A 16,187-nucleotide genomic window follows, 5' to 3' on the forward strand; every position below is an offset into this window, starting at 1 on the left:
GCTCAATGAACTAAAGGATGAAACGATATCTAAATACTTCAGGTTGAAGGCCTGAAGGGAGAGGCAGCTTCAGTTACCCCCGACTGCCTGCCTGACCCTAACCAAGGGGGTTGTTAACCGCGCCGGGGACGTGGACCGAACCCGCCGTGAGAGGTCTCTCCGTTGAGTTCTACTTGGAGCAGGAGGACGCTTGGGTGCCAGAGGGGACTCTGGCCGTAAATCCCTCGCCTTCCGGGCCCTGCACAAGAGGCTAACGTGACTCGGGATTGGATCTCGAGGCCCGCATACTAGTCTACAGGCAGAAGCTTGGATTAGTGATCCCTGGTGGATTACTGGATAGCCTTCGGGCGGATTATGAACAAGCCTACGGGCAGAACTCCTTGTATTTCAAAGATAAAAGGATAAAATGATAATAAAGAAGTTGTTTGACATTGTTTTCTTTATGTCCTGTGATAAGATTACATGAAGGAACCAGTGCTTAACAGGGTTAATCAAGGAAGCTATTTATTATATGTTAAATTAATGTGGTAGGTAATTACATAACTAATACAAACCGAGGAAAGTGCGGAGGATGGACCATGGGTCCGTCCTATGGATGGGTGGTCCCGGTTAGCCGGGAACTTTTCTCAAAAATCTTCAACGAACAGAGGGATGATCATCATCGCCGAGCAAATAACGAGAAGGATGACTTAGATTTACCTGTTACCCGATTCACACTGTTTTAGGGGAACGGAATGGGACTATGCCTTATGGCAGAGAGGTTGAGCCCTGCATCCCTCTCGTTTCCCATTCTCCTTGAACCAAGTGCAGCGTGAATCCGCTTCGGACCTGGCGCTTCTGCGTAAAGTAGTTCGCTCGGGTCTGACGCTAGTTGCTGCTAGCTAATGACCAACAAGGGAACCTTAATTCCGGTCGATCCTCAGTGGGAAACGGCCAGGACACTTCCGCTACATGGCAGACGCGGAAAGACCTAGATTGCAAAACCCGTAACATTCCAAGGGAGTGCCGGGCGGAGTTCTTTAGACAGCCTTTCCGATGGATTGCCAAGACGTGTCCTAGAGGATTCTAGTGGACACGTTACAGCATCATGTTTTCACATGGTAGTATATGACATTTTAGTAGCCTTTAAAAAATCCAAAAAAATTTGAAGAAATAAAAAAATGTTATTAGTTATACATAAAGACAAAAGAGTGTAATATATATCTAAACAACTTGGTTACACTTACATCGTTTCAACTGTACTTTGCTTGTATACTTTGGCATATAAGAAACATCTTTAAGTGAAATATCTAACACCCATATCTAATGGTATGAATGGCTTCTCTGTTAATGCATTAGACGACCTAGTATCCATGGGTAGTGATGCATTGATCGTAGTATCCATCTCAGGCTCCAACATTTGAGGAAGGTCTAGAAGGTCCCCAATGTCTTCTAGTATTGAAAGTGCAGTTACCAAAGTGCTCTCTAGCAAGTTTATGGGCTTGGGTGTTCCTTTCATTATATAGCTACGAACTCTTCTTATAGGCTACAAAAGGTGCATTGCTTGAGATAGACTAACACCTCTATGTGGATATTTCTAGGGTATATTTTATATTATTGAAGTTTATTTCAATTAGAGTTTGATTGTAAAGCATAATCAATACACACTTTGCTCACCGTTAATTCAAAGTGCAAGACTGCTTGATCAATGATTTCTAATTGAAACTTGATAAATCATCACATGTGCTCTATAGACAAGTAATGTTTCTATTGACTTGCAAGCTTGCATTGAGTGTAAGGACATGGGACATGCTAATTGAGATATGCTTCTTGATCTAGAACATCAAGGGGCTCATCGTTGTCTATTTTCTTTATGTCACAAGTGGACAATACACTTCTCTCTCTCAAATCATCACTTTCTCCCTTCCTCCTTCTCCCTTCCTCCCTCCCTCTATATTTTTGTTTAGTTATCTTTTAGCTTCTCCCTCCTTAGATGGATATATATTCATTTCCTACTCTCTTTCTTTTCCCTCTCTCTCCCTTTGTTTTCTCCACCTCTCCATCTCTCTATTTTTCTCTCCCTCCCTCCCTCCATCTCTTTGTTTTTGTTTCTTTCTTTCCTTCCCTCCCTCCCTCCCTCCCTCCCTCTATTTCTCTATTTCTCTCTCTCTTATATATTTCTATTTTTGTTCCCCCTCTCTCTATTTCTCCCTCCATCCCTCTTTGCCTCTCTCTCTCTCTCTCTCTCTCTCTCTCTCTCTCTCTCTCTCCCCCTCACTTTATTTTTCTCTCTCATCACCCCTCTTTCTTTGTTTCTCTCCTTCTCTTTCTTTCTTCCCCCTTGATCTCTCTCTCTCTCTCTCTCTCTCTATTTTTCTCTCTATTTGCATCCCTATATGCACATACTGATTGAGATGGTGACATGTGTAGTAAACTAGCAACACAAATAGTGATGGTTAGAAAGGAAAATAAAAGTTGGTGCCATGTCACTCATAGCACCATGTGTTGCATAACATTCTACAAAGCAATTACATATTGAATACATAATCATCATAAAGATAGGCACAATAACTACTTAAATCCACAAGACTAATAACTTATAAAATAAGTACAAGACTAGTGATAATAACTCATAAAATTACATGGAACCATGGAGATGAGAGTCCAAAATAAAGATGAAATATGTTTATAAATATTGCAAAGTGTGATTTTATACAAAGGATGATAAATATATCTAAGGAATGCTATGTGTAGGAGGTTTGCATGCATCATAGGACCAAAAAAAAAAGATGTGCACTCCATGAATCCAAGTACATGCTATGAATCCTTGTCACCTGAAAGCTCATCCCGACACAAAGAAGCGTGGAAGAGACTCTACAAAATAAACAACTAGACATTAGTCTACCATACATAACGCATCACAAAAAAAACTAACAGCTATCGACAAGAAAGAGGATTGACCTAGTAGGCCATAGTGCACATACAATCTATTGACGTGCAATGAAATCATATCTCTCTGCATATCGAATCTCCAAACCTGTGGGATCACGGTTTGTGATGGAGTACTACAAAGAAAACATAATAGCATTGTTAGAAATAATGTTGTTAGTACGAAGAGATATTTCAAATAAGAAAGCAAGAAGAAACAAAAGAAAACTTACAAAGTCCTCCAAATAAATCATGTGGCCATCACTCTTGAGTGTGGTGTATGACCCCTACTTTCAATCGTGCCCTCACTGCCTCCTGTTGTGCTATCACCACCATCCTGAAGAGTCTATGGCCTCCTCCTTGGGTCTCTATCAATCCTCTTTGTCCAGCTACTCAGTCTTTGAGGTGCAACTCTTGATTGCCTTGTAAGGGTCTGATCGTCTATGTGACATGTATGCACACATACACTCCATCAACCACCCAGTACAAAACCTCTCTATTGCCATAGATATTGCAAACTCCTCATGCAAAGATGCCGCTACATAGCCCTTGCTCCCCTTCAATATATTCTTTCAATGGTCTAGAACATTGTGCCTAAACACTTGTTAACAAACTCTCTTCTACAAGACATCACCCTTATCCCCTCATCTTTCATGATCACATCACCTATCTTATCATGTACAAGATATTTGTATCCTACCAGGATATGTCTAAGGTGTGGACTCTCCCACCTAGCACCATGCTCCTGAGCATATCAGGAGGCTATTGTATATTTGGCATACTTGCAGGGATAGTATCTCTTACAGTAACATCCATAGGGGTACCACCTATGGATGGTTGAGCGAAACCCAAGGTCATGGGAGAAGATGTCCCTATAGGTGTGACAAATCTTGGAAATGACAAGTTTCCACCAAACCAATGAGAGGGAGACACTACATTGGTCCCCCCATAATACCTACATGACAAGAGGGAGGAGCAGCAACCCTCTCTGGAATCGATAGTGGGCTCACAATATTTATATCTCTGCAACACCTTCTAGAATCACTCCCTCCATCCAGGGCCAATCTAAAGTGTTGATCTCTCCTACTAGAGATCAAAGCATTGGAGTGTGTCGAAGTAGACCTCGCAAAACGGCCTGACGATGTCTGTGAAAACTTGTGGTCTGCCATATCTCTAAAGCGGGCCATCTAATTCGGAGACATACATGTGAATATGTCTTGCAGCTCCTCATCTGTCATCACTCAACTCATTCTACTCTCTGGGTATTGTCAAAGATAACTTACAAAGATAGAAAATGATATTAACAGTAATCAATATAAGGATTCAAGTAAAGCACGATAACATAACTCTACAAAAAAGTATGCCAATTAAAATGCATATAGTAAAGTACCCTTAAAAGTGAATTATCAACAAATTAAAAAAATGAATGCAAATGTGACCTGGCCTATTTCATGTCAAGCTCTTGGTATAGCTCAGTGTACATTGGAAGGTCTATAGATAGGTCATCACAGAAAGATGAGTTCACTTTATTTTGAAAAAATTCCTAGCCTCGTATCTCTTCATCTACCTTACCCATGCCTGTCTCCTTTGCATGCTCCAAGCTCTCTTCATCCTCTAATCTTCACAACATCGACCCCTCTCACTACATACTCTTCTCGTCCACACTAGGGACATTGCTTTCATCATACACTCCTGCACTCTGAGGTGGTGATGGCACAATATCCCACCATCAAGATTGTTGGGGATTTTGATAAAAGATTATTTGTTCAATATCACATGTCTGAGTGAGCCATTTTTTGTGACTTTTTCATGTTGTAGAAAATTTTATAAACAAGGTTATCCACCTATTCACATAGCATGGCAAACATATTACACAGATCCATCCATCTTTTCTTGAAATATATCTTTAGAAATTCAAATGGACCTTGCTGAATGGTTGCCCCAGCTCCTTCCAATATCATTTTAAACCACTATACATCAAATATGGTTTTGGAGAAGCTACAGTAATCCATTGAGATATCACTTTGCAAGTTGCTGAAATACTCCATCTCATCTACTACAGTATTCGGATCCATGGCTCGCCATTGGCTCCCATACTTGAACTAAAAAATGTTGCTCGTGGTGTAACCATGCCGCACTGTAGATTTTTTAATGTACACCAAAACTGTTAGATTAGTTGCTTGGGTAAGTTACTCATAAATAGATGTGTGCATCACGTGGGTTCGAAATAAGGTATTTTTATAATACCATTTTTATACATGTTTTACATATACAAGGGTGTAATATAAATGAGTTATTTACAGCTTGAATAGAAAAGGGTTATGTTTTATTCATGAAAAATTCACAAATAAGGACATTTATAAATAGGCCTTGAATGCATGTGATGTAGAGGATATGCATATGGTAACTTCCCCGAGATTAGTTGGTATGTATAAAATCTAGATATGATAGCAAATAAAGTATGTGTTCACCTTCGGACTACATCCTCTCATGAATTCCAACTCCTCTTGGTAGAGATCTCTACCCCTTTGTGAGAAGCCACGATCAAACTTCATGCAACCACCACATAGACATAAACTATGGCATCTCATCCATGCCCTCGTGATATCGAACCGATCGATGGCATGCACTACATTTAAATTTTGATTGCGCTTCCTTCCGCTCTCTTCTATGCCTACTCATACCCAGCAAACCACTTCTCCATGGATGCATGATGCAACATACAAAAATGATTCACTTTCTCCTGCATGGCACCATCCATCCTTTTTTCTACCCCATTTCCAACCATCACATCTCCAATCAATTTATCATCATCCTTCGATGACCATAACATACTATTATCTGAATGGACCATCGATAGCCACTTCAAAATATGCACTCATGCCTCAGACACTAGCCAAACCTTGAGCTATGCTATCTTCTAGTCGAGCTCATTGTTGCACAAAGCCCTTTATGGTTTTCATGAAGCGCTCAAAGCAGAACATCCATTGCGTATAGACAAGTCTTGCAATCTCCACTTCATCTATGAGATGTACCAGGAGGTGAGTTTATATCGTGAGCATGCTAGTAGGCAGGTACTTCTCAAAGAGAGAGACCATCTCCACTACTCCCTGCCTTTTGGATTCAATAGAGGATGTCTTGATCTCATTTTGTGAGATCCATTGCACTAAATTTGACAACCTATAAATTGTTAAGCGTATTTCTCTTTTCTATTATTTCTCTCTCTTTTTTTCTCTCTTCGCCCCTCTCTCTCCTATTCTTTTTCTCTCTCCCCCATCTTCCCCCCCACTCTCACTTCTTCCCTCTCTTCTTCACTCTATTTCTCTCTTCTTCCCTCCTCACTCTCACTCAATGTATCTCTTACAATCAAAATCAAAGATAGTAAATAAAAAACTAAAAAATGAGGATATTGAAAGACCCTCTCTTCCCACCTCTCTTTGTCTTTATCTTTCCCCTCCCTCTTTATTTTTCTATCTTTTAATTCTCTCTAATTCTCTCATTGTTTTCCTTAATTTGTGTCTATGTCAAAGGCAAGAAGAGGCAATGTATCTATGTCAAAGGCCCGAAGATGAATTCCTTTGTGTCTCCTCTTCATAGCTTTCCTTCTTTCTCCCTTGCACACTTCTCCCTCTTCTTCATATACACTGGCAGCAGTGACGGCAGCAATGAGGAGCTCTCCTTTCTCTCTTTCCCTCTTCCTCTCCCTCTCCCTCTCAAAGCATCAATCTCTCTCACTCTCTCTTTCAATCTCTGTCGAAAATGTTTCCGACAAATGCCGCATTTGGGTTTTCAGCACTTTTTTTTCTCAAAAGAGTATTGTTTTTTGCATCGTAATGAGCATCACTAAGTGTCGCTATCAGCATCGCTAAGTATCGCTATAGGCATCATTATATGCATCACAAATTGAAATTTACAATGCATGTAGTAGCAATGCAATTAGCGAGGCCACTATTTCACATCGCAAATTGCCGTCCCTATCATCCCATTCCCTTGTAGTTTGTGTTTGTTATTTCCAAAGAGGATTTTGCTCTCTAAGTGGCTCATCTACAAGATTATAAAAGTGTAAAAGGTCGCACATTCTAGTGGGTATATATCTATCGACAAAGGAATAAAAGGTTTGTAAAAAAGGCTCAAAAACCCCTCGAAAGAGGGTTTTATAGAGGTTTGGATAGCCATCTATATAAATTTCAAGTTTCAATAAGTTATGAGCTTTGATTTCCATGGTTGTTTGTTCTTTTATATTGGTAAGTAGCTATGGAGGTTTAAGTTGTCCATCTCTACTGACTTCCAATGATGCATGTGTGTTAGTCTTTGATCTTTTGATCATGTTACCCTTCTTCACCTACTTATTTTTTCTATATTTCCTTTTGCTTTCCATTGCCTACCTTTTTTCTTCTTCTCTTCTCTTCTTTCGTTTTCTTGCTTTTTTTCTTTCCTTGCGTCCTTTCTTAGACAGCACTTATGATTGCCCTTTCTTCCATGTATATTTTCTTCTTTACCTTCAAAGGTTGTCAGGATACTTTCATTAGAGCTAGACTTTTTAGTTGAGTGCTCGCTTGGTGGGCTAGGGTTCTTGTTTAGGCTTGCTGGGAAAAGGAGTCCTCCTTCGCCCCACAAGCACAATTTTTTTTACGTAACATTCTTAAATGATTCACAATCTTTGTGCTCATACTTAGGGCTATCACACCATATGTATCTACGTACAAAATTATTCTTAGGCGAAGCTTGTAAATGACTAGTTTTCCCAAAAACTTTCTACTTAGCCAATTTAATTTGCAAATTCTCCATAGTTTTTCACCAGCTTATTAATGACATCCTCTTTCCTTAACCCTTTTAAATGACGATTGCTTTATAGACAAAAGTCTACTTTATATAAACTTTTGAATCATGATAGATTTTATTTGATGGTTAAATTGATTTTTCAGATGTGTTCTGATGAGTGACGGAGCATTCTCCAAGGCCATTTGAATGACCTTAGATAAAGTAGTACCACAATTAGACATTGACCCCTTGGCATCTACAATTGTAAATTTAATATCTAGATCATTCATCATCACTTGCTTTACTCTTAGAATGGCCTTGTGCGCCACATCAATTGCATAGATAATTCAAATTCCTAGCACTAAGTCTTCCATAAGGCTCTTTAGCATTCTAGGAACACGTTACACAAGCATTTAGCCTCATGTAAGTAAACATGGTATGAATGAGGTGAGGGTTATGGTGCAATCTTTATCCAATATGGTTATGAAAAGCAAGCCTTCTAGTTTTTTCCAAGTTTCAAGCATGACCTTGGCTTTCTTGGTTTGATGAATGTGGGAAATTGGGAATTACCTTGCCTTGGGTATACAAACATATATATTTTGAAGCATCCAAAGCCGTGCTACCGAAGGAAGAAAGGTCTCGAAAATCAGAAAAAGATCTGGAGGTGTGCTTTTCCGGAATCCGCATAGTCCAAAGTGGTAGTGAACCTGCAATCAGTTGCACGTGAAGATGCCATGGGGACGTGCGAATTCAAAAACCAGTTTCATCGAGCCCTGGTGGCCCGTGGGAACAGTCTCTTTATTCCTCCTGTCTCTTTCCCTTTATTGCCACCCATCACGTGTTTGTCCTCCAGCTCTTTCCCATTGCATCCTGCACAGCACTTCATATCATCGCATGTACAGGCTGGCCTCTCATCCTCTTTCCTCCCCATTTCTCCTCTCTCTCCTTCCTTTCGGGAGAGAAAAAGAAAAGAAAACCAGCCTTTGCTTCCGGCTATCGAGGATTTTGCCTGCTGCCGGCAGGTCCATCAATTGCCCCCATCTGGTAGTCACTGGTAGGGTGTCTCAAAAGGCCATGGCCACGCTATGCAAGAATCGTAATCCTCCATCACCAGCCCTGGCCTTACCTGGGAATGCAGAGGAACAGCGTCAGGAGCGGCCTGTCAAGATTACAGACACGGTGGAGCCCTTTGACGCTACGGCCGAGGCCGACAACAAGTTAGATGACAAGGAGGACGATACAGAATCAGATACTGCTGCAACAGAAGACGATGCCGTAGAGCACGGATGCCCTATCAGGACCAACAATATGAAGCTGGAAGCTGTAGATATGGATATGGCTGCCGTGCAAGCAGTGGCGCCGGAAGCAGTTAAGGGGAAGGGGAAAGAACAGTGTCATGATTATATGGAGGGCGAGAATGCGGCGCTTGAAGCTACAGAAAGGGCGGCAATGAAGGCACATCGACGCAAGATACAGATCAGGAGGATCGAGAGCACGAGCAACCGGCAGGTGACGTTTTCCAAGAGACGGAACGGGCTGCTGAAGAAAGCACCGGAAAGCTCGTTGAGTTTGAGAGCTCCAGGTTGGACCTCTCGCTCTCTCTCTCTCTCTCTCTCTCTCTCTCTCTCTCTCTCTCTCTCTCTCCTGCATTTCCATGATCTGGCTGCTGTTTTCTTACAAAAAATGCATTTCTTTCATTGCAAGCTGCATCACTGAAATATATGGAAAATTGTCCTGTGAACTATGGCTATCGCAACAGAAAAGCTCGAGCTCTATGGTTTCATTAAAAACGACGTTTCTCCCTGCTCTCATTGACACAGAAATGCGTACAATAAGGATGTATACCGCTTGTCTCTAGCTTCAAAATCTTGAACACTGGCGTAGCTCACTAGGATTAGGTCAGATTCGAGTGCCACAACTGGTTGGTGATTCCGGAGAAGTTACCCGCCCACTGTCATCATAGCATAATTAGGATATAATATTGCTTCACAAGATATCACGAACGGTGGGACTTTCCTGTGGCTTGTAATCGTACAATTACAGGCACATTTCGAGCCAGCCAGGCCACACGAAGGTGAATTTGACTGGCCTCAGTCGGCGTGGTCAAATCATCCTCCGTGTTGTCGTGTAACTGACACTTACGGCCGTTGATCCCACGACTCGTCGGCTGGGTAAACTGGAGTAGGTCTAAAACTCTCCCAACTTGACCCCATGTGGAGGCATGGCGATCAAGTTGGTGTTCGCTGCTTTCTGGATCAGCCAACTGCAGGAGGAGGTGTTTGTCGTTCGTGTCAGTCTCAGTCTTTAGCTGTTCACAAATACCTGTGCGCAAGTTACAACCTTGGATGCTTGAAATGGCACTTATGGAGTAGCAAAGGCGATGGCTACGAAGAACAATTGTAGAGCATGGTGATTGGAAAATGAATTTTTAGAAATCTGGAGGGCAGAGAGAGAGAGAGAGAGAGAGAGAGAGAGAGGGCGTACTCAGTTCTGTTGGACAGACAGATATTAACTGCGCCTACCAAGAGGTTTAGTCTATTAACTGCGCCTGAAGCTACTCTTACTGTGTATCACGATTCACCAACATTGTATTGAAGCTCCTTCACCAACGTGATCTTACAAGGTATGCCCTCGATTCAACACCAGTAATACTTTGGAAGGGTGCAATATTGTTCATGTACTTCCCCCTCCTTCCCTCTCTCTCTCTCTCTCTCATGTGGTGGTTTCGAATCTAGATCAGACAACCATCTATATTTCTCTCGATTGCTCCCGTCTCTCTCTCTCTCTTTCTCTCGATGCTCACTGCTTAAAGCATTTTCAATTTGATATCAAATCATGAATGACTGCTTCCCCTGTACTGGAATGTGGGATACCCCTAAACTAGGGATCTTGGGATTCTTTCTACTACTCACACAACTCTCTTCTTAGTTCATTCCTCTTCTCTTTCTCAAAGCGTAGCACATAACCATGAATCATAACTATGATTCCGATTTGATGAATTGAGTTGATATCGAGTAGGTATGAAGGAAGGAGGAGGACATGGTTCATGCAAGTGAAATGCATTGGCGAAACCTAACTTGAATGCGGCCGTAGTTGGCTCCTGGCCAGCAGTCGCAATTGTGCGTGCGCACACAGATATTATGTCATAAGTTGTGATTAAAGCCACACATTAGTTGCATCGGTAGATATGTCATAAGTTGTGATTAAAGCCATACATTAGTTGCATCGGTAGGTGCATCTCTAGCCGTGCGCAAAAAGAGAAATATCGGAATGAAGAGAAGCTTGGCCTGCATGGAGTGACATGCAAAGGCAATTGTCAACACAAGGCCAAAAATAAAGTAGCGCCTGCTTGATGATGTGAGGTGAAACAGGTCCTAGCCATATGTGTAAGACCTGGACCGGAAAGGACCGTGCAAAAACAACAAATCTGGCAAGTTGGCAACTACTTAGAGTTTATAATCTACCTCATAAGACTGGGGAAACGTGTAACTCTACGCTCACAGCTCAACGTTTGGTAATACGAAGGTTTCAAGAAACGAATGCTGCTTTGAATTTAAGTACCAATAAATAGCTGCACATGTATGGCCATTGATTATAGTTTTCTTAGTGCTTATCTAGGGGTGTCAGCCAAGATCATAATGTCAGCGCTGGCATTAAGGAAGTTGAGATTGATATATCAAGGGAAATTTTCTTGCTTGATATATATAAGAAATCACAACCCTAGCCTGGGTTTCCATCAAGAGTACTCATGTTACAGCCCAAATATACTTTGGTAGGGGATAATACTCACTTTTGTCTTTTAAAGCTAGGCATACCTTTATTTAAAAGATCTAATGTTTTTCACCTTCTATAGATAAGAAAAGCCAAAAACTACCTCCTACTTCCAGTGAATCATTTTGGATTGTCTCGAAGGTGCACAAGTGCACATGAGCATTGATCTTGTGGAACTTTTTCTTGGCTTGTTGTTTCTTGGTAAAAATTAGCTCTTCTAATATTAACCATGTAACCAGCATGTCAATTAAATGATAGTTTAATAGGAACACAAGAAACTTTAGACACCTTCCCATATAGCAAACAAAGAGAAATTTTCTAGATACTTATCAAAATATCTAGAAAAAGTTTCAACTAGTAAAAGTGGAATATTTTACCAGATAGTGATATAGTAAAATTTTACTATACAAGTAAACTAGTGAGAACGAGTGATATAGTATAATTTATCTATATAAAAAAACTAGTTACAATCATGCATATAGTGAAAAATTATTCCTATATAGTAAAAAGTTCAAATCAAAATAATTGAAAGAATTAAAGGATATTGTCTTCATTAATGAAGAGATCAATCTAGGATACAAATATCCTTAATACTCAAAGGTCTATTGTGACTTTTTGTGACAATAATTTTCTCTCTACAAAGTAACCAATCCACAGTAGACTTTCTCATGGCTGGCAATGTTTGTTCATTGCAAGCTCTTAAAAATCTAGGGTCCCTCTTGATAAGATTATATGTAGACTTTAATGATGTATATAGCTCATCAATGGCTTGAATGTCCAAATATTTCAAGGGGATTGTTTCTTGGTCTTGCTCTTTGAAGGTATTAACAACCTACATTAAAAGAAGACAATATAAATTAGTATGCTACTACATCATAAGTTAATTAGCTACTTCATAATTTTAATATATAATAACATAGAGTTACCAATGAAGTTCCTGAAGATAAATTTACATTAGGAGAATCCACTTTTTTTTAATGGATCAATATGGTTGAGAGTTTATAGTGCAAACAAATAATTAAACTTAAAAAAATGAAATCATATCATATTACTTTAAAAAAATGCAAAGAAGTACCTTAGATTGTTTCTTCTTTTTCCCCTTATTATCCTTTTAGTGTTGCTTACTTTACTTCATTTTCTTGCTCATCTTGTCATAAAAAGTTTGTAATTAGATATAATTCATTAATTGCACTATTAAAACAAATGAGTGAGGGATGGCTAAGCATACCTTTCGTACACAAACACTTTTCTGTGCAATTTCAATCTCCTCAAGATCTTCAAATGTATATTGAGCAATAGAGTGTTCACTACTATGTGAACTCTACAATACAAGAAAAATAAAATTCAAAAATAAAATATATTTTCATATATAAATACACAAAATCAGAAATATTATATAAACAAAATACTGATACATTTGAGATTCCTTGTAGAAGCTCCATAAAAGTATGATTAGAGTTCAAATAGTCCTGAAACATAGGTTAAGTATTAGAGGAAATAAAATGAAAAAAAACTGTGAATCAAATTATGCCAACCATTTCATCATCTTTTTTATGTTTGTTGGAAGTAGAGACTAAATCAAGGGGTGGGCCATCATTTTGTGATTCCAACGAATACAAGTAAGAAAACTAAAGTTTGTATTCAAAATTTATAATTTCAAATATCAAACTATATTAATATGTAAACAGTGTACATACAGGCACTATGCTATTCTCTGAAAATATACATTAATCTTCCACCATAAGTTGTGGATAGTATACTTCACCATTTGTATCCTAAAATTTTAGTTAAAGTGTACATAATGAAAGGTAAATATATTTAAGCAAATCTAACATAAATGATTATAATAAATAATAATAATGATGATTACATTAAAAGATAACATGATGAGATGAAAATTTATAAATCTTACCAATTTTCCTTGCATATCTTCTTGCTCAAAGCTATGATTCTCCTCTTTTAAAAAGAACATAATTATGTCCATTAGTGCTAATTCCATCTATATATAATCTACACTGAGAAATTTTTTGATAATAAATAACTTACCAAAGATATATCCATAGAAGATGATCTTTTCCTATTTAGTTGCTTTCTAAGATTTTGAGCAACATAAAGATTGTACAGATATCCATCATCCTTCTTCCAAAGGTAAGTAGCACGAGGAAACTCAAGGGGTAAACTTTGATCACAGTTTTAATCTATGATCTCTAGAATTCTTTGTTTGTCATCTCTATTATCATAAAGCCGCAGATCCTTGCCAAACTCATGGTTCTTGACCCAATTGTATACTTTTCTGTGATTGGCACAATATCTAACATTTTGCGTATCTCTATAGCACTTCAGTAAAAATGGTTTCCCAAACTCATCTTTGTCTTCTTGACTAATCTTTTTAGGTGGTCTAAAAAATTGGTCATACGTAGGAGTCTTCATCAAAGACACATCTCTTAATTGTATATTATTTATTTTCTTCTGAGGTGGTAACTGGACTCTTTTATTTTGTATTGAAATTGATTTACCCATGCTCAGTATTTGCTCAGAACTATCATTCTTTGATTTAAATTTCTCGATTTTTTTTGCAAAGTGATAATGGTATGCATAATTTAATCTAGAGTTTGTTGACTTAGGGAGACCATGAGACAAGCTAAAATTAAATTGAAAAAAATTGTGTCAATATTCAACCAATAAAAAATCATTTCATTCTTTATAAAAGGATACAACAAAATCTCTCTCTCTCTCTTGTTTTCTTTTAATCAATGAGTTTTTAAGTTTTAAAGAAAAATAACATGTAGTAATATAAAATACAATTATACAAACCATAACTTGGGAAGGCTATGAGACGATCTAAAATAAAAGTTAAAATTTTATACGTCAGTATTAATCAAACAAGAGATGATATCTATATGTTATGATTCATAAAATAAGAAATCACCTCATCTTTTATAAAAGGATACAACAACTCTCTCTCTCTATCTCTCTCTCTCTTTCTCATGTCCACAACCTACACATAATGAGGCACAATATGAGCTATAACTACAAAATACTATCCTAGTGTACAACCAACCATAGATAAAACATAATAATATGCACAATAGAGTGGTGATCAGACAATTATGTTCACAATGACCAATGCTATCGGCACCCATTTGGATGTCAAAGAATGTAAGAGGCACAGACTCTCTAAAACAATCAAGATACTTTATGTGATCTCCATACTACTGGAACATCTAAAGAATCTCCAATCGATGATATTACTATCCTTCTCTTTGTAACTTCAAATGTTTGACAGTACCATGGTACACAAGTTTAAATCCCTCCATATATCTTCATCAATATTAATCCTCCATATACATCTACTACGATCACACTTCAACACTAACAATTTGCAACTTTTCTTTTCATAATTTACCTTTCTTATCATTGGATGCATGTACTCTCCATCCATTTCATCGTTATGTTTTCTTGCCAACACAATATTATGTTTTTCTAACCAAGGAGTTATGCAACCGATTGCTCTTATTTGTAATAATCTTGTTTTTTGAATTAGATATTTTACCTCATATGTAATAAGTCTATTATCTAAATGTAGAGAAATAAACTTATGCAATAATGAACTCAATGGTCTTATGCAATCCCAAGTAAATGGGAGTCGTTGAGTTTGTAGCACACTCATTCCCATGATGGGATCTGTAAGTAAGCACTCCATTTTCTTTTACATTTATGCATTTCTTGTAATACTCCCCACTAAAAAAGCTATGATACTCTCTATCCCATTGAATGGAAAAAAAGTGAGCCTTACTTTCCAATGACCTACACTTTCTAATGTGCTATGAAAAGTGTTTGTTTTTACCACTACGTCATCTCCGATTTTGTATATTTCTCCGCTATAAAGAATTATTCTATATATGGTAACTAAATGTCTTACTAGTGAACTCTCTTCAATACGAAGAAATTGCATAATATATTTTTGTTCTTCTTCTGAAAGAGGCCTATGATTTTTTTTTTGTGTGATTAAAATGCCCACTTCACGTATCATTGTGTGACAAGGATATTTCAAATTATCTCTTTCAAAAAATTTCCATATCTTCTTTGCCTTCTTGATTGATGAAACCTCTACAATTTCATTCTCATGAAATGAATAAGAGCAAGGTGTCTGATAATTAGTGAAAGCCTAACCATCAGGTAAGACAAGCGAAGAGTGTACGTGGATAAGTATTCTTTCATGTAGTAAAAGCCCATCTACTTCCATTTTTAATAACTTAAATATTAAAGTAAAAAATGTCCTCTTATAATAATTTACATTAGAGATTTTGTTAAAACAATTATTGGTCTTCACTCCTATATATAATACTATCATTTGCTCAAAGTCACAACACCAGTAGACATCATGTGAGCCATGTCTTAATATGCCATCTAATAGTTCTCCATTTCCTGCAACATGTTCTAAGGGAGAAGAAGTAGCACCAAAGGCTTCTTCCTTTTGAACTCTCCAAGCAGAAAACAAACTATGTACAACACCTAAACTTTCTTTTAACCAACCAATACTACGACTATAATTATAGAAGGCATGTGGAATATCAATAAGCCACAAACCTGAATTAGTGATTGTATTTGGTATCTCATCAACTATAGTTAAAACATATAGTAAGCACTATTGGATGAACTTTTGGTTCTCTTCAGCCTTAAAGCTTTCATAGAACTTGGATTGCGAGGCTATCCTCCATGACGAATCGAGGGAGAAGGAAGCTTAG

At 38.2% G+C, this 16,187-nt stretch overlaps 1 protein-coding gene across 5 annotated transcripts in view; it reads left to right on the plus strand.

Annotated features, from left to right (window-relative positions):
- The first annotated feature begins 8,589 nt into the window (after positions 1-8,589).
- Positions 8,590-16,187, plus strand: part of LOC148029999 (uncharacterized) — a 127,254-nt gene continuing 119,656 nt past the window's right edge. For all 5 annotated transcript variants that reach the window (XM_087687180.1, XM_087687179.1, XM_087687178.1 and 2 more), the window contains exon 1: positions 8,590-9,250. In XM_087687180.1, the coding sequence (XP_087543306.1) occupies positions 8,743-9,250 (508 nt within the window). In that variant the 5' untranslated portion in view covers positions 8,590-8,742. The remainder of the gene's footprint in view (positions 9,251-16,187) is intronic.

The sequence above is a fragment of the Lygodium microphyllum genome, chromosome 10, assembly GCF_053477565.2.
Source record: "Lygodium microphyllum isolate KBCC chromosome 10, Lygodium_microphyllum_v1.1.10, whole genome shotgun sequence".
Taxonomy (NCBI): domain Eukaryota; kingdom Viridiplantae; phylum Streptophyta; class Polypodiopsida; order Schizaeales; family Lygodiaceae; genus Lygodium; species Lygodium microphyllum.